Source organism: Numenius arquata, chromosome Z, assembly GCF_964106895.1.
Source record: "Numenius arquata chromosome Z, bNumArq3.hap1.1, whole genome shotgun sequence".
NCBI classification, from domain to species: domain Eukaryota; kingdom Metazoa; phylum Chordata; class Aves; order Charadriiformes; family Scolopacidae; genus Numenius; species Numenius arquata.
In genome coordinates, this window is record NC_133616.1 from 25,354,256 (window position 1) to 25,376,530 (window position 22,275).

General features: G+C 41.0%; 1 protein-coding gene across 1 annotated transcript in view; it reads right to left on the minus strand.

Moving 5' to 3' along the window:
- The window catches only part of CMYA5 (cardiomyopathy associated 5), a 47,625-nt gene that overhangs the window by 18,757 nt on the left and 6,593 nt on the right, over window positions 1-22,275 (minus strand). Inside the window, exons 2-6 of the mRNA XM_074166450.1 lie at window positions 9,694-21,475; window positions 7,294-7,389; window positions 6,384-6,617; window positions 4,620-4,642; window positions 2,497-2,618 (exon numbers count right to left, since the gene is read on the minus strand). Of these exons, the coding sequence (XP_074022551.1) occupies window positions 2,497-2,618; window positions 4,620-4,642; window positions 6,384-6,617; window positions 7,294-7,389; window positions 9,694-21,475 (12,257 nt within the window). The remainder of the gene's footprint in view (window positions 1-2,496; window positions 2,619-4,619; window positions 4,643-6,383; window positions 6,618-7,293; window positions 7,390-9,693; window positions 21,476-22,275) is intronic.

Genomic DNA, 22,275 nt, shown 5'->3' on the forward strand with positions numbered 1-22,275 from the left:
GGAAAAGACGAAACTTTCTGAAGGAAAAATATGTGGATTGTAGAAACACGGCAAATTCACATTTATTTCATCAATGGCTTCAGTCAAAAAAGATTCTGAGAGTGTCTGACATTTGCCTCCATTGTGCAGTATGTGACACATGATGTATTCAAGGTGCTCAATTCCAAATAAAGTTTCATGTAGGCATTTACCTCTATTGTCCCTCAGGAAGAGTGCAATCTTGAAAAAAAAATAAATATATGTATTTTGTCTACTGCTCACCAAAGTAAAAATTACAATAGCAATTGCAATACTTGGTAGTGGAAGTGAAGAGCGAAAACTGGGTATTTTAGAAAGAGAAAGAGAAGAAAGTATAAAGAATGGGGGGCTCTGAAGGTCGCTTGCTAGTGGACAGTCAGCCATTTCCAGTTTATCAAAGCATACTAGTCTGGTGCCACTGGGTGTTCAGCAAAAAGCAGATCTCAGAAGTTTGGGGAGAAACATGTTGGAGTGACTTGTGGGAAAAGGAAATACAGCACGGTAAAACAGGTCTGTCCTCCTGGATGACCTTGCCAGCAGGTAACAGCCCAGGAGGAAAGAATGGTTGCAGCCATGGGACTGCAAGAGGTTGCTTAGGAACTAAACCAAGACACATCACACATTTGCACCACTAAGTTAAGTCTGGCTGAGAGCAGGTTACAAAAACAGATCTTTTTATCTGACTTCCTAATGAAATGAGGCTGAGACAACACTGGCTGCATGAGTGTCTGTCCAGCTAGAGAACAAGTCATATGAGGAGAGGCTGAGGGAACTGGGCATGTTTAGTTTGGAGAAGAGGAGGCTGAGGGGGGACCTCATTGCCCTCTACAACTACCTGAAAGGAGGTTGTAGAGAGGTGGGTGTTGGCCTCTTCTCCCAAGGGAATAATGACAGGGCCAGAGGAAATGGTCTGAATTTGGGGCAGGGGAGGTTTAGGTTAGGTATTAGGAAGAATTACTTTACCGAGAGAGTGGTCAGGCACTGGAACAGCCTGCCCAGGGAGGTGGTGGAGTCGTCATCCCTGGAGGTATTTAAGGAACGTGTAGACGTGGCACTTCAGGGCATGCTCTAGTGCCCGAGACTGTTGGTTTGTGTCTGTTTGTGGGTGGGTGTGGTGTGTGGTTGTGGGTGTTTGGTTTGGTTTTGGTGGTGTGTGTTTGGTTTTGGGTTTGTTGTTTTTTTTTTTGTTTTTTTTTTTTTTTTTTTTTTTTTTTTTGTTTTTGTTTTTGTTTTTGTTTTTTTTTGTTTCTGTTTTTGTTTTTGGTTTTTTTTGTGGTTGGTTGGACTCGATGATCTCAAAGGTCCCTTCCAACCAAGTAGATTCTGTGATTCTGTGATTCCATGAATGCCACAGGCAAATTCATACAAATCTGACAGGTAAGTTAAGGTCTCAGAGATATCCAGTTCCTCTAGGTCTAATAAAAGTAGCGGTGTAAAGGAGAGAGATGCTCTCCCCACAGTGACATTGCTGAGTGCCCTCAACTCTTATTAGACCCTGGAGAGTCTGGGCAGGATGGCTCTTCTCCAATGTCCTATTAGGCACCTGAAAATCCAGCCAGGAAACAAAGCATCTTAGGATAATCTATGCTCTAGTTCCAGTGCTCAGGGACCAAATACACGAGAAAGAGGCACCACTTGAAAAGCCAGAGGGTGACTACGACAGTGATGGTGCATGTACAGTGAATGTACAGAGCTCAAAAAGCACAACAGTGAGAAGCAAGCTCCCCAAACAAACCTTCTCTTGAGAAGGAAGCACTGGAGTGAGACCTCATTATGATGAAAATGAATTCACAAATTGGTGCTGGCAAACTCTTTGCTGACAGCTGTCCAGATCAAAATAATTTCTACAGGTACATGTACAGGCAGAGCAGAAAGTCCACACAGGCAGGCTATTTATAGAATACGAAATATCACGTAGAGATGAATAAACCCTTTTATCATGTGCAACTTTAACTGCTGCACTCTGAAGCTGAGGCTGTTTCCAACTACAGTTAGCCACTTTCCCTTCACTTCCCATGGGGGTTTCAGGTACCTCCATTCACTTGGCACAAACCCAGGGACCTCAGTTGTCAGCCAGATCCCTGCTCTCATCCCCACACCAGCAATACTAGGGCTGCCCCTCTTGGAAGTAGAGAACTCAGGAGACCCTTTGACTGTCTCTTCTGCCCCTGCCTGTAGGGGAACAGCAATTTCTTTTTAGCTCTGGGAGATTTACAGATAGAGCTAGTCTGAGGTACAGATATCTTGAGTGATGCAAGAATCCCCCACTTTCGCACTTTTCCCTCTGTTGCTCATCTTAGTGTCCTACTATAAGCCAAACTCTTGTGCACAATTAGACTTCATTTTACATTCAACTCCACTAATTACATGGTTTGCAAATTTATACTTCTCAAATAGATTCTGTTTTTAGCGTCATAAAATTTCCAAACCATTGTCAAAATGTTAGCTTTTGCAAAGAGGATACTTAGAGATGCTTACCAGCCACTTGTTTTAAAGAGTGCTGGTTGCTTTGTCCAGGACTGTCCGCATAGTGCTCAAACAGCGAAAAAGCACTGGGCACCTTTTCTAAAGAGAGAGTAGTATCCATTGCAGAAAGTAACCTATTCGGAAGAAAAAAAAACATAGCTGTAAAAATCCCTTGTGGTGCCATGTAGTTTCCAAAGGCCAGAAGAAAAGACCATGCAACATACACTTCTCTAAACATTTCCCATGAACTTGAGGACAATGTGCAATGAGAAGCTGTTTTGCTGGTTTTGAACATTTAGAATATACTGTGATTGCAGATCAGGAGTGCAGAGAGGGTGCACACAGTATGTATACACTTGACTCACGAGAACGTGAGGATTTGAAGTTCACGGCAAGACTCCCAGAGCACAAGGATCTGGACTTACTAAGGCAGTGCCCTTAAAGGTTACGAACTTAGAGCTAAACTACAGCAGCTGACTCCAGACACGTAATGTAAAGCAGCTGCTTGTGGCAAACAAAACAAATTAAAAAAAAAAAAAAAAAAAGAGAGAGAGAAAGAAAGAAAATAAGATGGATTCCACTTAATTAGCCCTTGTTTGCTGAGTTTACTATAGGAAAAAATCCAACATATTTTTAACTGTGAGGGAAAAGCAGCTTCAAGGAAATGAAAAAAGAAATTTTTTCAAGGCAACTGAAGTTCACCTTTCTCCCCCTCTTTTTTCCAGTCACCAAAGTAGTTAACTATGGCTAATCCTAACAAAGCACAACAAATGTAAAATACATTTTCTTTAGAAAAACATCCATTGTTATACAGACTTGTTCTTAACTTTTTTAGCAAGTCAGGTATTATCAAAGTAATAACCAAAACCATGCACAAAACAGAATAAGCTTGAAGTTCAGTGTGTAAGTTAACAAGTAAATACCAAGCATACAGAAAACCTTGGAAAATCTCTTCATCACATTATACCTGCTCTATTCTTATGCAATAAACTACAAGCACGTATGTGGCCAGACTGTCACATTTTGACTTAGAATGGGGGAATCCAAATGTATAGTCCTAATTCTGCAGATTAATGGGTACCGGAAAGGGTGTTGGGCACAGTCTCTTCAGACCACTCTCCTGGGGTTGTAGTTTGACTGTGAACTAGAACCCTGGTGTCATTGTTGTACCCCAGTCCACGTTGGCATGTGTACCGCTGTGATGGCAGAGGCAGCACTGACGGGGGGATCTCCAACATGCACCACACAACACCTAGGCCCTTTGGATAAAGTCAGGGGCAGCGGTTTGGGCAAAGTAGGTTTGGGGGCTTGCATCGGAGAAGTCTGCAGCCAACCGGTCTGAATATTTGTAGTTCACGTTGGAAAATTTATCGGGGCAACATGGGCTTATAACTAAACACTTCTCTCATAAAGATGGGTCTCACCAAAATTACTTCCTTGGAGATATCGCACATGGCAGAGAACTGTTTGCTATTCCATGTATTTACCGGTATGTGCAGGAGGGCCAGGATGCAGCTGTGATGAGGCAACAGCCCTCTGACCCATCCTGAATCAGGCAGTGCCAATGAAGAGGAATGGGAAAACATCAGCCCATAGTCTCCTGGTAAGCTTTTAAAAACTACTTAATCTCATTTTTTTCTGGAATGATGCTTAGAAATAACCCCAACAATCCAAGCCCAACAACCCCAGCCATGGGAGCGACACTTTGCACTATAACCTTTCAGAGGCCAAGCAACGCAGAACCAGACTAGTGAAAAAAGAGCACACCAGTGATGTCTAAGAGACGGAAGCATGGTCAAAATGTTTTTTTTTTAGTATAAGTGTGTATAATAATGATAATAACTACAAGGAACGTCTGTTTAAAAACGTCTGTGCAGAGATTTAAAATTGAGCTGACATTTTAAAGTGCTACTTGTTTAACTGAGGTATTACAGAACACGTGCAAAAGACTTCAAAACCAGTCAGTTACAGCGACAAGCATAAAACCCCTTCTATTAATTTCATTATTTGCAAGGTTTAGAAAAGCAGCTATGAATATTAGCAGTGTGTTTTCAAAGCTTGCAAGTACAAAGTGAAGCATTTAGCATGCTAGGCCTAGTACTCACTACAGTGCACTTAACCCATATTTCATATACCTTTTATTCAATTCTTTAGATGACTAAAGGAGGAAAAAAAAGAAATGTATTAAGTTTTCAAATCCCTGAAAATGTTAAAGAGCCACTCTTCTAACAGCCTTGCTACTCTCCACAGCCATAAAACACGCACAGCATGACTTGATGTTGTCTGGGATGCTGCTCATTCACACCAGCAGAGCATTTGGTTCCCTAAGAATATTCTACTTCAAAGCTCTGGCTCAGCAGGCTATCAGAGTCTAAATCTGGGTTTAAACTCCTGAGGGGTCAGTATTCAATATCCAGGTTTAAAGATCAGAGCACAGTCAAATGTTTTCATAAACCAAGTTTTTTACAGAAAGAAATCACTTGTACTATAAGAACACTTAAATCCAAATTCTGGCTGAATTCTCCTTCATAACTTCTAGTTACTAGAACCTGTGTGAGATTTGCACTCGTGGAGTGAAAGCTTCTCCCATGGTCCATGAATCTTCAGCTAACATTTCCTGACTCTTGGACAGAAAAGTTCCCATCCTTTATCACGAACAGAAGGGGGCAGGAAATCTAATAGTTTTCCCACCCCAAAAAAGAATTTCAGATTACAAAGTTACCTTTTTGCCAAAGCACTGATCCAGCACCTCACAAAGTTCAGGAAAATAAGATATATTTCTCACCCATCCCAAAATAGCCAGTCTCCCATGGCATTCACTTGGCTACAGGATACTAAGACATTGCATAGCTTGGAGCAGGGGGGAAAACCAAATACTGCTCCACCATTTCCACAACTACTGGTATATGGGCCGGGGGCTTGTATTTGGAAAGCTGATTTATTTTGCGTGAGTGGTCAGTCTTTAGACAGTAATTTCAGCTTTGCATTTCTTGCATCGCAGGAGAGTTTCTTTGCAGCTTCCAGACTACATGCTAATTCCGTAACAGTACAAGATTACTGCCCTTCAAGACTGCTGATACACTTCTATCAAGGAGAAAGTGTTGCAGCTCACTTACAGACAAATCTTGCAGCACAAGAGCAATCTTGGAGGACCCAGGCAGTTAATGATTAACCTGAAAGACCCTCTGACACCAACTAATGACTGATGACTGCATAAGCTAGATAACTCCAGTCATGCAGACTCAAGGGATGCTTTTTACATCCAGAAAGTACCACTACAGACATGCACCCCACATGCACATTCCTAAACCTATTCCATTACCATGGTTTAACCCCAGCCAGCAACTAAGCACCACACAGCCACTCAGTGTTTTTTCAGCAGTAGACATTTATCACAGCCTCAGTACTTTGAGTGCATACCTACTGTCTGTATCTGCTCATACAAAAAAAACCCACAACAAAACAACAAAAAACCAACAAAAACCCCACAACTCAACAACTCTGCTTCCCATTTACATAAATTTCAATTACACTTTCTTGTTTCACCTTTATTTTTCATATAGTAAAGTAACATTTCTTACTCCTTAGTGAGTAATTAATTCTAGACAAATTATCAGTGTCCCTTAGCCTTCTCCTCACAAAACAAAACTGAACCATTTTAATGACGTAAGGCATGTTTTCATCCTATGAATCATCCTTGCAATTCTCTCTGAGCCTTCACGTGACAAAAGCAAATGATCTATCAGTTTCAGAGTGGAACAGCTGAGCTTGCAGGATTTAGCTATCTTAAAAAAAGTGAAGGTAAATAACTCATTCTCAGCCTAGGTACTGTAGGCTGAGAATGAGGTTTTCCTACCTCATATCATAAAACTAACAGTAAGAAAGCCATTTTTACTTACATTTAGGAAAACAAATCCATCGAGTTCTTCTGTTTCCTTTACTGTTGTCTCCAAAGTTTCCTTTGCTGAATCAACAGCTTGCTGGAAGTTAACCATCTGCTCATACAGGTACTCCATTTTCATCTTCTTCACTTCCTCAAAGTTCTCTGATTTTTCCTCATATTGTGCTACCATTTTCTTAAGCATCTCTTCATTCTGTTTTTCCAATAACTCTGCATTTTTCTTACAGTTTTCCTGCAAAGAAAAAAACAGATGTGAATTGATCTGCAGAATAAAATTGCAACACTTCAGGAATACACATAAACTCTCAATTAGCCATACATGAGCCATCCACCAGACTCCTTCTGGCACCCTGAGAATAAGAGAGCTTTATTCCTCTAATCAAACTCATCTGGGAGAAATAATGCTAAAGAAATACAGTAAAAACAATGGCAGATTTATTTTTTTTTTACTATTGGTGTTTAAAATTAAACTTCTATATTTAAGCATTGAGATAGGAAATCTGACTACAAAATAGCTAAAAATCAATACTTTTAACTGAAATTAATACAGTCCTCAAGGCTTAAGAACTTGGGCATTAACAAGTTAAGACATTAAGCTACTCATTTAGATGCTTTACACAGGATCCTAAATAAAGACACAAACAGTGTGAGGTTTTTATAAGCATAAACAAAATTAAGGGAACTTTTTGCTCCAGTGCTTGATAGTGACATATTCCACTTTGCAATAATGTGCAAAAAAGTGATCTTCTTCTCCTAAAGTGAACACCTTCCAATGGGAGAGGTCAGTTTGAGGACTGGACAAACAGCCTGTTTTAGTGGAAGTAATGACACTAAGTAACAAAGCAAGCATATCTTAGATATAATTTTGTAGAGGGGAAAAAACCTATTTCGATAAACACTGGACTTACCTCAACAGAGTTAAATAGCGATTCAATATCACTCACAAACTCTTCAATCTTCATTGACTTTTCTTCCAGTGCTAGTAGCAATTCACCTAACTGATCCTGAAATGTAAAATGTTTCAGTAACATAAGCACGTTATTTTATAAAGTTTTTACACACAACTTATTTTAGGTGAATGTTTCTGTTTTGCCATGAGCCTCCATTGGAACAATTGCTAAATTAAGTTCAAGTATCTCCCTGGCTACAAAGACAAGCACAGAAATAGCAACTGGAACAGGCACAAAACTGTTTCCAAACCAAAAAAAGTGAGCTCAGTTCAACAGGGTGCTGAGTGTCTATACGAGTTGTTGAACACTATGAATTCCAGTGCAGTTTTGCTAGAGACTGAGTGTACTGAGAGCTTCATGAGGGTCCTTGAGATATTGCAGGAACAAGCCCATAAAAAGGAAGATAATGCATGTAATTATGAGGCTAATAGATTATGCAGTGTTGTAATTTTTTTAATCAGAATTTTAAAGATATTTCCTATAAACCAGAATTCATCAGAATCCCGGGTTGAATTAGATGTGGAAACAAAAGCCAGTCCAAGGGACAACAGCCATCAGAGATGACTCAGAACTTCTTCTTAGTCCTTCTTGACCTTTCATAAAAGCAAGCTGGCCATCTGCTCAGGTGCAATTTATAATTTATAAAAATACTTAATTTTAATTAGCTGGCATAAATCTAAATGGAAGGTTACCTTCCTTTGGCGACAGCCTTCTAATATGGCAAACTTCTACAGCTAGATCTGTTGAGAACTAGCATATGACTTTCCATTAATTATAAATGTCACATTGGATTGCACAATTGAAGGCTCACTTTGTAAGTATTTAGGACCAATCACCAAGACTCAGAGGCAAGCTTTTGTTTGTCGAGATAACCTATAAAATCTGACATGCCATCCATAGCTCATTTACTGTGAAGCTATGTTTCTACAGTAAAAACTCAGGTGAAAAGCACTTTGCTGTCTTAACGTTTTCTCAGTAGTTACACAGAAGTAACAAGAAACATACAAATGCCGTCTCAGAGTAACCTGAGCCCAGAGTGCTAGAAATCATGTGAAGCCAAGCCTGTGTTGTGGCCAGATTTAATATTGGCTTCATGTCCGTGCTTCACAGCCAGTGAGTGATATCATGGGACATTTATTTGTGGCTTAACTTCACTCGCTGCAATGCAGGTACATTCGAGGGATGGTTGGGGTCTGTGACTTTATTACTTACTGGTGGCTAATTATCACTTCTAAGTCAAGCATGAATGGCCATGTATAAAAAGCAACTCTGCTGTCATACATCTGCACACCATGGAGATAGTTTGTAAATACTGATATTTGAAACTGCCACATTGATTCCTACAACTTTTAATTTCTCTTTCTTGCATATGAGTTAACATAAAGGTAACATAAACACCAGAGATACACGCCTTCTGGAATTTTAATGAAATTACACAAAATCTGTGTTACTGTCAACCCAACTTGTGCCAGGAAAGAGAACTCAGCTTTCAGATACTGGGGTGAGATTAAATAAGTGGTAACCAAGAAAGGAACACCTGTATACTCGTACATGAACAAATCCAATATGGGAAATGTGAGAGATTACATCTTAATGTGAGAGAATACATGCAACTCAATGAAGAAGAGCTTCCAGAGAAACGAAAGCACTTTCATTAGTATTGATAGCAAAGGACTAGCCTAGTGAAATGGAGAGCATTTTTCACTGTCCTTTAGAGCGGTACAGCTTAAGAGATAGTGGGAAGAAGTAGGACTTGCTAAACCCTTACCTGCGCTACAGCTAAACCACTATTGGCACAGAAGGACATGAACTGAACAGAAAATGAGGATGCAGTTTCAACAAAACTGTGCAGTGTAAACTGTGTAACTCATCTAACATCTCTGAGCAACCAACACATGTAGCTAGGACAGGGAATGTTTTATGATGATACTGATTCCCACATATGGAGGTTTCTCTACCTTGTCAAGCGAAATGAGCTGCTCTTACTAAAATTTTCTTTTTATAGAAACAACCCTCTTCCCATTCATACATTCTCCCCCTACATACATGAACCAGAACAAACCTACACAGGGGAGAGGGCTTAAAGATGGGAAGTCTGGTAACAGCTACGTATAAACAAAGTCATTCAAACTTCTGAACAAATAAAAATACCAGCTTAGCAACCTAGGACTCTAGAGAATACCTTAATAAGATAATGTCCCTTCAAGATCTCTAACAGGTGTTTAGGAATAGTTTTTATTTTATGGTTACCGTGATTTAGCCTCTGGACTGCTCTCTGAAGCCTCTCCGCTAACAACACAGGAGGTCTGGGGAAATCACCTTTAGCATGTCCCCACCCTCACCCAAATTAATTCTTACCTTCATCTTGGCTGCAGCATCATCTAGTGTTGTCACTTCATGGTCTTTATGTTCTCCAAAAAGCTTGTCAATAGCAGATATTGGGCATTTGCAGTGGTAACAGTATGTGTCTGTTTGTGCTTTCTTTAGTTCTCTTTGTGGGCTCTCAACTTGAGGAATGTTTGTTGCGGATTTTTCAGGATACATCACCACAAAGCCTGAATCTTCAAGCTCAACAGGTGTTCTTTGCTCTGGCTCATTAACAAATTCATAACTATCACCAGCATGCTCAAAAGAGTCTCTGTCTTCAAATAATAGCTCCTCATGTGTAAATTGAGATGATATTTCATCTTGCAAAAGTTCTTCTTGTGTAATCACATCATAGTCCATTGATTCAGCGAGATCTTCATAAACATCAGGTTGTTGCTCCTCTCCTTGCAAGTGTGGCTTCTCTGTTTGCTGAAGGGTAGGGACACTAGAAAGATTTTCCTGGGTATACTGATCATCTTCACTGTCTTCAACAGGAGTCCTGACATATGGGACATATTTTTCCATTTGAGGAACTGCTGTCACTTCATGCTGTTCCTCCTGCTTATTACCAGTTTCTTGATATGCAGCTCCCTGATAATCTGCTACCTGACTATACACTTGATGACTTGATTGCTCTAGCAACTCCTCAGTTGTTTCTACAGGTACGTTTTCTTCTGCTCTTTGTTCAGTGGTATCAGCTCTTGCACCTGAAAGAATTACTTTGCTTCCAAAAGGAATGGCATGCGTTGGTTTACAAATTGTTGCTTGAATGTCACTGTCAACCTGAACTTTCTCCACAACACCCCTTTCTGTCAGAACGTCAGTCCTGACACATTGAACATCACCAGACCCCTGCTTGTGTTTGTCCTCTGAAATCTGAACTGAAATTCCTCCACTAAAGGACTCATTCTCTGGTATCTGATCCTTTTGAAGCCCTATGGCCTTACTTGGAATTTCATCTTTCAGAATGTATTTTTCAAAATATATTCCTGTTCCATCATCTGTGTCTGAATTTCTACTAGGGAAAGACGCATTAGAATTACCACTTTCCTCATCAGAGGGAGTCTCATCCTTTGTCTTTTCTCCTACTGCTTCTGCATAGAGGTCCTTGTATAAAAATGACAGAGCGGGTGGCTCCTCTAGAAGTTCTGGATTAACTGCAGCAACAGTGGTAGGGAACAACAGAGATCGTTCTAGCACTCCTTCTTCTGAATCAAAGAGTGGGGTCCCTGGTGACTTCCGTTCATCTTCTACATTTGTAACCTTTTTACTGCTCGTATCAATTGATTTCTGCAGAGGTAAAGGGTTTGGAGCATCTGCATAGGACTGCATTTTGCTTTCTCCTTTCACAGTACCATAAAAGACTTCATCCAGATCCTCAAGTAAGGAAAACTCCTCTTCCAAAGTATCTACCTCAGTGCTTTCTTTAAAAGTCGTGGCTTCTTCCACAGGTTCATTGGGATCTTCTGCCACAGGAAACAATGAACTTGGTCTTTCAAAATGTGGCTTAATTGGGGATTTATCATCAATCAATGTATATTTTTCAAAATAATCCATATCAGCCAGACCATTATTAGTATCTGCATTATTATTGTTTTCTGGCAACATAGGATTTTCTTCTTGTGATTCTCCAGTTTCCTCAACACCATCATTTTTGACCAATTCTTTTAGTTTATGGCTTGCAGACTTTCCTAACATTGAGCTTTCTGAAATCTCTGTGGTTGTTCCAGAAGTTAGGGCTCTATGGCCATCATCAGCTAATTTTCTTTTAAATGAAGGATTTGTTTCCAAGTATTCTAGTTTATCTGGCATGTGTTCACTTTCTTCCTGATCCACAGAAGAAATATGTGTAGGAGCATGAATATTGAGTATTTCATAACCTTCTGAAATTATATTGAATAGATCTTTTTGTTCAGTAGTCTCTGGAGCATCCTGTCTGTCTTCTACAGTGCTCACATGTTCCACTTCTTCCTCTCCTCTCAAGTAATGTTCAGGCATTTCAGATACTTTCTCTACCTCCATATGTCGCATTACTTCCATTTTTGTAGTGTTTCCAATGCTAGTTTCACGGTCTGGAACTTTGTCTAGATCTGGTTTGTCTCCTACCAGAGATGGCAAACCATGTCTTTGTGTTCTGTGACTAGTGTCTGAGGACATTCTATGGGAAATTTCACTTGATGCTGAATCAGAAACTCTAAACATATGTTCTTTACTCTCTGTAGCACCATGAACTGTAAATTCTGTGCAGCTTCCAGCTGGGGATTTTTTTGATCCAAAATCGGAAGCTTCATTTGGAGAAAGATTAATTCCTTGCCTGTCTACCTCTGCAGCTCTTAGTGGACTAATTGAGTGAGCTTTCACCTCTTCTACCAGCCAGCTAGCTAGCCCAAGAGATGGAATATCTGGATTTTGCTTTTCATCGGAACTAGAGCTAAGGGACTTGATCTCCGCTGAAGAAAGGCTGCCATGTTCACCAGAATACTGCTGAGTTTTGACTGTCACAGTTTCATAAACAAGATCTGATGAAACAGTTCCCAGATGCTCCAAGGATGTGTGCTTTTGGTCTGCCAAATATCGTTGCATTTCATGTCTATCCTCTCCTTCAGTATAACTGCCTGAAACTACATTAGATCGCTTTCCAAGCATGCCTACTACGTCAGATAAAGATGATGGAATATTTTGTTTCTCTTCATCATCAGTGAAAGCCACTGACACTGACTTTTCAGGTAATGTATGAAAAGGTACAAATGAATCTGATGACACTGCTTGCCGGTCTGCTACAGCAGTCACCTTCGACTCTGTGGTCACCAACTTTGGCACTATCTGCACACCAGGTTGCATTTCTTGCTTATCCTGCTCAGCAGTGAATTTGAGGGGGCTTCTTAGCTGCTCTGATGACAAATATTTTGTGTCCACCAAATGATCTTGAGATTCTTGCTTGTCTTGGTCTTGTGTGTGCTTTAGAGACCTAGTCTCCGACTGCACTGTCTTCAAGCTTGCTGGTTTAGGTGAACAGAGCTGAATTTGTTGCAATTCTTTTCCATCATGTGGTGGAATTACATGTTTACATTGTGGTTGTGCAGACTGGGGAATAAGTGGCCGCATGCTTTGCTTTTCTTGCTCAGCAAGGGACCGTGTGGGAGCCAAATACTCAGAAGTTGGTTTTGAATGAGCTGGAATTTCTTGCTGATATGTTTCATCAGCTGAATAAAATGGAACTGAAGGTTCAGACTCCAGTTTTGAAGGTACAGTTAAATAACCTTGACTTTCTAGAATTTCTGCTTTATCTGTAGAATATGATAAATTTAATTGTTCAGATTCTGATTGCACAGCTGTGTGGAAGTAATGTGGAGCGTGCTCCCTCTCTGTTTCAGGTAAAATTACGTGTTCAGCCTCTGACTGTGCAGCCACAGGAAAATGTAGAATATTTTTTTTATTCTCTGCTTCATTTCTTGCAAAGACGAAACCTGACTCAGGCTGGGCAGTTTCTGACTGCTCTGTTTTACAGCGGGTGTCAGATAAATCTAAGTGCTTGGGGGACAGGTCTCCAGCTACAGGTGAAGTCTTAGGTCTTCCTTCTGGTTTTGTTTCAGAGACAGAATGTGAAACACCCAAAGGTACAGACACTGTTTTTTCAGTAAGAGATGAATACAGTTGAATTTTTTTGCTCTCTGCTTCCTCAGTGGAGATGGATAAATCTTGTTGTTCTGTTTCCAGCTGAGTAGTTAGAGATGAAGTAGCCCCGGGGTCTCGTTTCTCTGCATGTCCTGTTCTCAGAGGGGCCACTTCATCTTTTTCTTCTTTGTCGGTAGAACTTAATAAATCTGATTGTTCAAAGCCCAGTTGTACAGTTCCCTGATCCTCAGTCCTGCCAGAGGCATATGATACAGAAGGTGAAGGTGTTTCTGGTTGCTCTGTTTCCACAACAGCATAGGGCAAATCGAGGCATGGCAGTTCAGGTTGGGCTCCATCCCTCTGCTCCATTTCACCCATGAAACATGATGTCTCTGGATGCTCTAGCTGGGCCGCCTGTGGTTGTTCTGCTCTGCCACAGGAGTACAATAAATCTGGTGGTTTCATTTCATGAGTCTCTGCTTTGCCAAGAGAATATGACAAATCTGGATATTTTGATTTTCGTTGTTCTGATTGCAACTGCTCTGCTTTTCCTGCGGAATATGAAAAATCAGAAGGCACTTGTGCAGCTTCCTGCTTTTCTGTTTTGCCAAGCAAATGTGATAAACCTGGTTGCACTAAATCTAACTGTGAAGCTGGTTTCTGGTTTTCTTCACCAAGTGGGTTCAAAAAGCCAGGCTGGGCCATTCGCTTTTCCTCCAGTTTGCCAAAGGACTCTGGCTGTTGAAGTACTTTTGGGGTAGGTTGTGAGTGCTCTGATTTGCCAGCTGGATAGGATAAATCCATTTCTTCCACCTCTGCTTGTTCAATTTCACGGTGCTCTTGTTGACTAATAGAATATGACAAATCTGGGTAGTTTGACTTGTGATGTGTAGCTTCCTCTTCTGCTTCTCTAACAGGATAAGATAGCTGCGGATGTTGCAACTCTGGCAATACCATGTCTTGTTCTCTTTTGCTGGAAGAATACAACAAACCTGTATGTTCCAGTTCACCTTGCACAGTTTGCACTTCATCTGCTTTACCAAGGGCGTATGTTAAATCTTGTTGCCCCAAGTCCATTTGTGTTGGTTCTTCTGACGGTGTTTTGCAAGTGGGATATGACAAACTGAGTTGCTGCTCTGGATGTGCCAATCCTTGTTGCTCCATTTTTCCAATGGGATGAGGTGTTACAGGCTGCTCTGATTTCTGTTGTGTAGCTGGTGGCTGCTCTACTTTGTCACTGGAATATGACAAATCTGGATATTCAGCCTCTGCTTGTGCTGTTCCTTCCCATTCTGTTTTGCCAGTGAAATGCAGCACGTCCTGATCCTCTGCTTCCACTTGAACAGTTTGTGGTTGCTCTGTCTTCCCAGGACAAGATGATAAACCTGGTTGCCCTAACCCAAGTTGTGTGGTTTCTTGTTGCTGTGTTTTATCAGTGGAATATGATAAATCTGAATGTTCCAACTCTTGTTTTGTCATTTCTTGTGGATCTTTTTTGCCAGAGGAATACAAGAAGCCTGAGAATTCTGCTTCCAGTGGGGCCCTATTAGATGGCTCTGCTGTGCCACGAGAACTTGACAACATTGGCTGTTCCAACTTCAGTCGTACTGTTTCCTCTGGGTGTGATGCATAGCTTCCTCTCTCCTGTTTGACCTCCAGTTGTGCACTTTGTTTTTCTTCACTAAGAGAGGAGGAAAAATCAGGGTGCAGTACTTTACCCATGTCATCTGAGACATCTGGATGTTCAGACTCCTGTGGGGCAGCCCACGATGGCTTTGTTTTGACAAAAGAATGCAACAAATCGTGTTCTTTCAACTCTGGCTGTGTTGTTTCATGAGGTTCTGCTGTACCAACAGAGAATGACAAATCTCCATATTCTGATTTTGCTTGATTTTGCTGATTTTGCAATCCTGTTTTACCCATAGACTGCTGCAGCTCAGGGTATTTTGCCTGCATCCCTGCACCTTCCCATTGCTCTTCTTTGCTGAGAGATGATGAAAAATCACCCGGCTTTTCCTGCTCTGGTAGAATCTTTTCTTGTTGCTGTACTGTGCCAACGGAATACAATATATCCGGATACTCCAAATCCACTTCAGCCATTTGAGGTTGCTGTTTTTCACCAATTGAACATGACAAATCCATTAGTTCTGCCTCTGGTTGTCCAATTTCATGGTGTTCTAATCTGCCAGCATATAAATCTGAACGGTTTGATTTCACATGTGCAGTTTCTTGTTCTGCCTCGCTAACAGAGTAAGATAACTGTGAATGTCCCAATTCCGGCTGTGCTTTCTCTCCTTGTGCAGCTTTTGTTGAGGAATACAGGAAGCCTGGCTGCTCCTCTTCAGCAGTTTGTGCTCGCTTTGTTTTGCCAGACCAAGATGATAGATCTTGTTTTCCTAATGCCAGTTGTGTAGTTTCTTGTGTCTGCATTTTATCAATGGAATATGATAAATCAGGATGCTTTGGCTCCATTTTTGTCATCTCTCTTTGCTCCGCTTTTCCACTATGAGATGATGCATCTGAAGCTCCTAGTATCTCTTTTGCAGCTTGTGGATGCTCTGCTCTGCTGACAGGCTGTCCCTCATCGGGATGTCCCAAGGCTGTGTGCTCCATCCCTTGCTGCCTCACTTTGTCAGCCAAGTTTGCATGGCCCAGCTCCAGCTGGGCAGGTGGGGGTTGCTCTGTTTTGTCACAAACATCCAACCCCAGCTGGGTTGTTTCTTGCACTTTGTCGAGGGAATACGTGAGACCAGTGTGTTTGGATTTCAGCTGTGCAGTCTGCAGTCCTCCTGCTTTGGAAGCGGAGTAAGGCAACGCAGGATGTTCCTGCCCTGGTTCTGCCATTTCTTCTTCTTCTGACATACCCACAGAATAGGCCAAATGTGGGATTTCCACTTCTGGATGAATTGTTTTCTCTTCTGCTTTTCCAAAGGGGTAAGTTAGACCTATTTGTTCCGATTCTTGTCGTTGCACCTCTATGTTGTCCAGAGGATATATCACATCAGTGTGCCCTGCCTCTGGTGCGGCAATTTTATCACCCGGCCTGTCAATGGAAAATGATAAATCTGATTGTTCCAAGTCCTCCCGGGCATGTTTTAATTGCTCTGTTTTACCAGGAGAATGTGATAACTTTTCTTGCTCTAACTGCTGTTTTATGGCTTGCTGCCGCTTTTCTCTACCAACAGAAATTTTTCTGTGTTTCTGATCCAACACTACTACTTCTTGTTGGTTTGTCTCATCAGTGCAATGTGACAAATCAGGATGCTTCATTTCCCTTGGTGCAATTTCTGGCTCATTTTCTTTGGCAGGGGAATATGTCAAATTTGGATGTTTTGACTCTACTTGTGCAGTTGCTGGAGAAGCTCTTTTTCTGGTCATTTTTGGCAATTTTTGATATTTTGACTCAAAATCTTGAGTTGCTTGTTCTTTGGCTTTACCAAAGGAAAATGATAAATCTGGATATTTTGAACCCAATTGTGAAGTTTCTTCCTGGGTTTTTTGGCCATCAGAACATGTTAAATTTGGGCATTTAGATTCCACTTCCATACTTTCATCTTGTGCTGCTGCACCCAGGTTTTCTGGTGAATCCAAATGTTCTGATTTTCCTTGTGTTTCTTCCATGGACCATGAGAGCTCTAGATGTCCTGACTCCTGATCTACGGTGTTGCCTGGTTTTGCTTCACCACTGTCGCATGAAAAATCTGGATGTTCCATTACCAGTGGTGCAGTTTCTTGTTGCTTCAAACGAAATGGTAGGGTTGGATGTTTAAACTGTTTTGGTTGTTCAGCTTCATGAAAGGAATGTGACAAATCTGGATATTCTGAACTCACTTCCATTTCCGGTGGAGCTTCTTTTCCACTGGAAGATGGCAAAAATGTTTGCCCTAGCTCTGTATGTACAATTTCTTGTTGCTCTGTTTTGCCAGTAAAACTTGAAAGAGATGGTTGCTCTGATTTGTATTGTGTCATTTCTTCCTGCATTTCTGTACTTACATAGAATGGCTGTTCTGGATGTGCTGGCTCTGTTTGCATTTCTTCTTGCATTTCTTCTTGCATTTCTTCACGGAGAGAATATGACAGAGATGGATGCACTAACTCTGGTTGAGCTGTTCCTTGTTGTGCCAAATTAATTTGGTCTATGACCTGTGGCCCTTCTTTCCCCAAGGTTTCTGACAAATCTGAGTACTCCATTTCCATTTCCATAGCTTTTTGTTGGGCTGTTTCCTGCTGTCCCAGCTCTCTTTGTACTGTGTCTTGTTCTTCCATTCTACCAAAGGAGTATGATGTGTCTGGCTGGGCCACACTGAGTGGTGGTGTTTCCTGTTGCTGACTACCAGCAGTGGAACAGGAGGGAAGTGACTGCTCCTCCTCAATTTGTGCCATTTCCCAGGGCTTTGCTCTGTCGATCAAACGTGAGGACCCCAAAGATCCTGACTCCACTCCTTCTAGCATTACTTCTCTGGTGGCAAATGAGAAATCCCTATTTTCTGAAGCTAGTTGTACATTTTCATGTTGCTCTGCTTCACTAACAAAACATGATGAGTCTGGACCTTCTAAGTCTCTTTGTACAACTTCTTGTACTGTTTCTCCCTGGGCATATAGCGTATCTGCTTGTTCCAACTTTCGTTGCAATATTTCTTGTTGTTCTGTTTTGCCACTGGAATATGATGTCTCTGGCTGTTCTGCCCTCAGCTGTGAGGTTTCATGTGGCTGTTCTTTTCCAGTAGAATATGACAGAACTGGATGCTCTGACTGCAATTGAGTAGTTTCTCCCTGCACTTCTTTGGCATGGGAATACATCTTACCTCCAGGTTGTGAATCTTGCTGTATAGGCTGCGGCTGTTCTCCTTTGTTACCAAAATATGACGTGAGAAAATTATCCAAATCTGCTTGTGCCAGTTCTTGCTGCTTTGTTTTATTTGTGGAATATGGTAAATCTGATCGTGCTGTTTCCAGATACCCAGTTTGCTGTGTCTCTGCTCTTCTGGTGGAATCAAATGTATCTGGATGTACCAACTGGAGTTCTCTAGTGTTTTCTTTCTCTACTTCTTCCATCAAACATGACAAATCTGAAGGTACCACTGCAAGTTGTGCTGCTTCTTCTTGCTCTGCTTCTTCAGGGGAGTAAGACTCTGGCTGTTCAAAAGGAACAGATTTTTGGTTTTCTGTTTCTTCCCTGTGAAATAAAAACTCCTGATGTTCCAGCTGTGCACTCTCTGATTCTCCTATTTCTTCTCTGGAATATAAGAAATCTGGCTGCTCTGTCTCCAGCTCTGCACTTTCTGGTTCCTCCATTTCTTCTCTGGAAAAAGAAAAGTCTGGATGCTCGATCTCCAGCTGTGCACTTTCTGATTCTTCTGTTTCTTCCTTGGAAAAAAATTCTGGATGCTCTTTCTCCAGTTGTGAACTCTCTGATTCCTCTGTTTCCTCCATGGAATATGAGACATCTGGCTGCTCTGTCTCCAGTTGAGCACTCTCCAATTCCTCTGTTTCTTCCTTGAAATGTGAGAAATCTAGATGCTCTGTCTCTAGCTGTGCACTTTCTGGTTCCTCCACTTCTTCCCTAGAAAGAGAAAAGTCTGGCTGTTCTGTCTCCAGCTGTGCACTCTCTGATTCTACTATTTCTTCTCTGGAATATGAGAAATCTGGGTGCTCTGTCTTTATTTGTACACTTTCTAATTCTCCAATTTCTTTGCTGGAATATGAGAAATCTGGATGTTCTGTCTCCAGTGTTGCACTTTCTGATTCCTCCATTTCTTCCCTGGAAAAAGAAAAGTCTGGATGCTCCACCTCCAGCTGTGCAGTCTCTGATTCTTCTGTTTCTTCCATGGAATATGAGAAATCCAGATGCTCTGTCTGCAGTTGGGCACTCCCCAATTCCTCTGTTTCTTTTGTGGAAAAAAGCAATTCTGGATATTCTGTCTCCAGTTTTTCACTCTCCAATTCCTCTGCTTCTACCCTCGAATATGAGAAATCTGGATGCTTGGTCTCTATTTGTGCACCCTCCAATTCTTCCATTTCTTCCCTGGCATATGAAAAATCTGGCTGTTCTGTCTCCAGCTCTGCACTTTCTGGTTCCTCCATTTCTTCCCTGGAAAAAGAAAAGTCTGGATGTTCCATCTCCATCTGTGCACCCTCCAATTCCTCTGTTTCTTCCCTGGAAAATGAGAAGTCTGGATGCTCTGTCTCCATCTGTGTTCTCTCTGATTCCTCAATTTCTTTACTGGAATATGAGAAATCTGGATGCTCCATCTCCATTTGCACACTCTCTGCTTGCTTGTTTTTTTCACTGGAAAAATCAAGGTGATCCAAGTCTACTGCTTTATTTATAGCTGAAGTTTTCGGAGTTTCTTTTGTTTCTGTGAGAATAGGATATGAAATGCCAAAATATTTAGAATCTATCTTTTCAGGAATAGGTGCATTTAGCTGAATTCCTTGCTCCTCTGTTTCCTGAAGGGAGAAGGAAAAGTCTTGTTCGGCCCTTGTTTGCTTCTCAAAGTCAACATTTTGGGTTTCCGATGGTGGGGTCTTTTGACCCTCTGTTTTTTTAGCAGAATACAATAGACCAGAAGGCTCATTTTCTGACAGTGCACTTGTTGATGAATGACACTCAGTTTCTTCCTTCTCTGTTTTGTCTACAGAATGTGGTAGAAGCACATGTTCAGACTCAGATTGTGCAGTTTCTGATGACTGGGGGACAATACCCTCCTGTCTTTTTTCAGATAGAGTGGAATATTTGGGTTTAGCTGATGGAGCACTAGGTAAGTAAGACTGAACTGCTGACTTCTGTGCTTCCTTCTCAGGATGTTCTGACATGGATGCGGTAGGCAAAATAGGTTGGGTACTTTGTCTATCTAATTCATTAACAAAATCTCCTGAAACAGACTGTGGTGCAGAATTGGGCTGAATTTCCTGCTCCTTCAGTTTGTCCAGATGATCCGATGCTGTCACCAGGGAATGGTCTGGTTTCTTGTTTGCATTTTCAGCTGAGGGAAGCAATACTTGTTTCTCTGATTTATCATCAGACTCCGATGAAGTGGAGATTGTTTGCTCTGTTATTGATGTTTTGGCTGCAGGTGAATAACTTTGCTGCTTCCTGGCTTCTTCAGGAGGGCAGGACTTCAGTGGATGTCCTGATTCCTGATTTGGAGTCTCTGAAAGAGATTGTCTGTCTTTTCTTTCTTTGTGTTGAAGAGTTGTTTCTGTACCAAAGCTTGAAAATCTGTTTGGTTTATCTTTCATTTTAATGGGTTTAATATTTTCAGATGAAACATCACCTTTACTAGTAAACTGCTTTTCAAGAGGTGTTGTTGGTGAAGAATAGCTTTGATTTGCATGTGCTGTGGATTGTTGTCTTTGCTCCCTTCTTCTTCTCTCTGATGGTGTTTCAAGATTTCTACTTTTTGTTCTCTGGAAAGTTTTTGAACGTGCTGCTTCTGAAAGTGAACGGTACTTCTGCAATCTCTCTTTTACTGATGTTTCAATTAACTGTTCAGGATCTCCTGAAACTGAGCTGCTTCTCTGGGTTCTGGTTTTCTCCAATGTTTCAGGGGCTGGCTCAGTCCCTCCAAAAATTGAGTTGAACAGCTGGATTCTAGCTTGTACTGGTCCTCCAAGGATCGGCCCTACTTTTCTCAGTCTGCTCTCTCTAAATATTGATCTTATCGGAGCCCGTTTTACTGGCTCTTCTGTGGTGTTTTCTAGATCTTCTTTGTCATCCAGCATTTCCTCATCTGTGTCTTGTGCTTCCACCTGTTCAACGTTCAACACGGAGGCCTGAACATCTCCTAGAACGGTTCTTTGTTCTTGCCTCTGCACTCCAGAAGAGTCACGTTTTTTATTGCCCTGGCCTCCCTTCAAACTTGTAGCCATCGGCACCCTATTTGAAGCTTTGCGCTTCCTCTTCCGAATAATCTTGCCTTCATCCATAATAAAGATGACTTTTCCTGGAGGAGAACCTACCGGTGAGCTTTCCATACTATAAAGATCAGAAGTTGTACTAGTTTCGGAGGCCCAGGGAGTAGAACATCTGCTAGAGCTGGTTTCCCAGGTTATCCCACTGTCTTCACTTTGAATTGTTACCATAGAAAAGGAAGGGTTATTCATGATGTATTGCAGCTTGGGTTTCACATCTTCGCTTTGGATAAGATCTTTTAAACTAAAACCAAAAAGAACAAAAGGGAGGGGAAAAAGCTGTAAAAACACACAACAAATTAAATTACTGCAATAAAATCTAAATTTTTGCATTGAAGCAAAAACACTTTTCAAAGTTGTAAAAATACTGCATGTGCATAAATTTTGAAACACAAGCATAAGCAAAGACATGTTTCATCTAACAAATGTATTTTAGATAAAATTTTGTTAAGTTGCATGTTGCAAGGTTAGGTCAATGAAGGGGAGGTGTTTAAATGCTCTTGACAATGCAGGAAAAACAGTTTGATCTGACCTTGTTTTGCCAGTGTGAGATTGAGCTGATTCTGGGGCTATTCTCCAGTGCATGGTTATCTCACAGTATAATTTAAACCTTGCATTAAACACTTAAAAGATACTGTCAGTGTTTTAATAGCACCCACATTTGCTTTGCCCAAGTGTAAATGATTATACAATGCTCAAAGGAGTAGGGGATCTATCTGCTAGTTTGTTACTGTCTTCTCATGTGTTTCATCCTCTACATATTTAACAAAGTAATTTAGAATACATTCAACAATAAAAATATACGGGCCCCTCTCTAGATGAAATAACAATGTTTTATAAAGCTAATTTTAAACCTCGTTATATGTAATCAGTACGCTATCATACACTGCAATCAAATCTCTCTCAGTTTAAAAAAAAAATAGGCTGGAAAGAGAAAAGAAAACCCAGTCTTAGAAATAAGAGTGTGAAGAATAGCAAAAGCAATTAGAAGATGTAATTTTTTTTTTTAAAGCATTTTTAGGGTTGCAATAATTATTCCAAAAA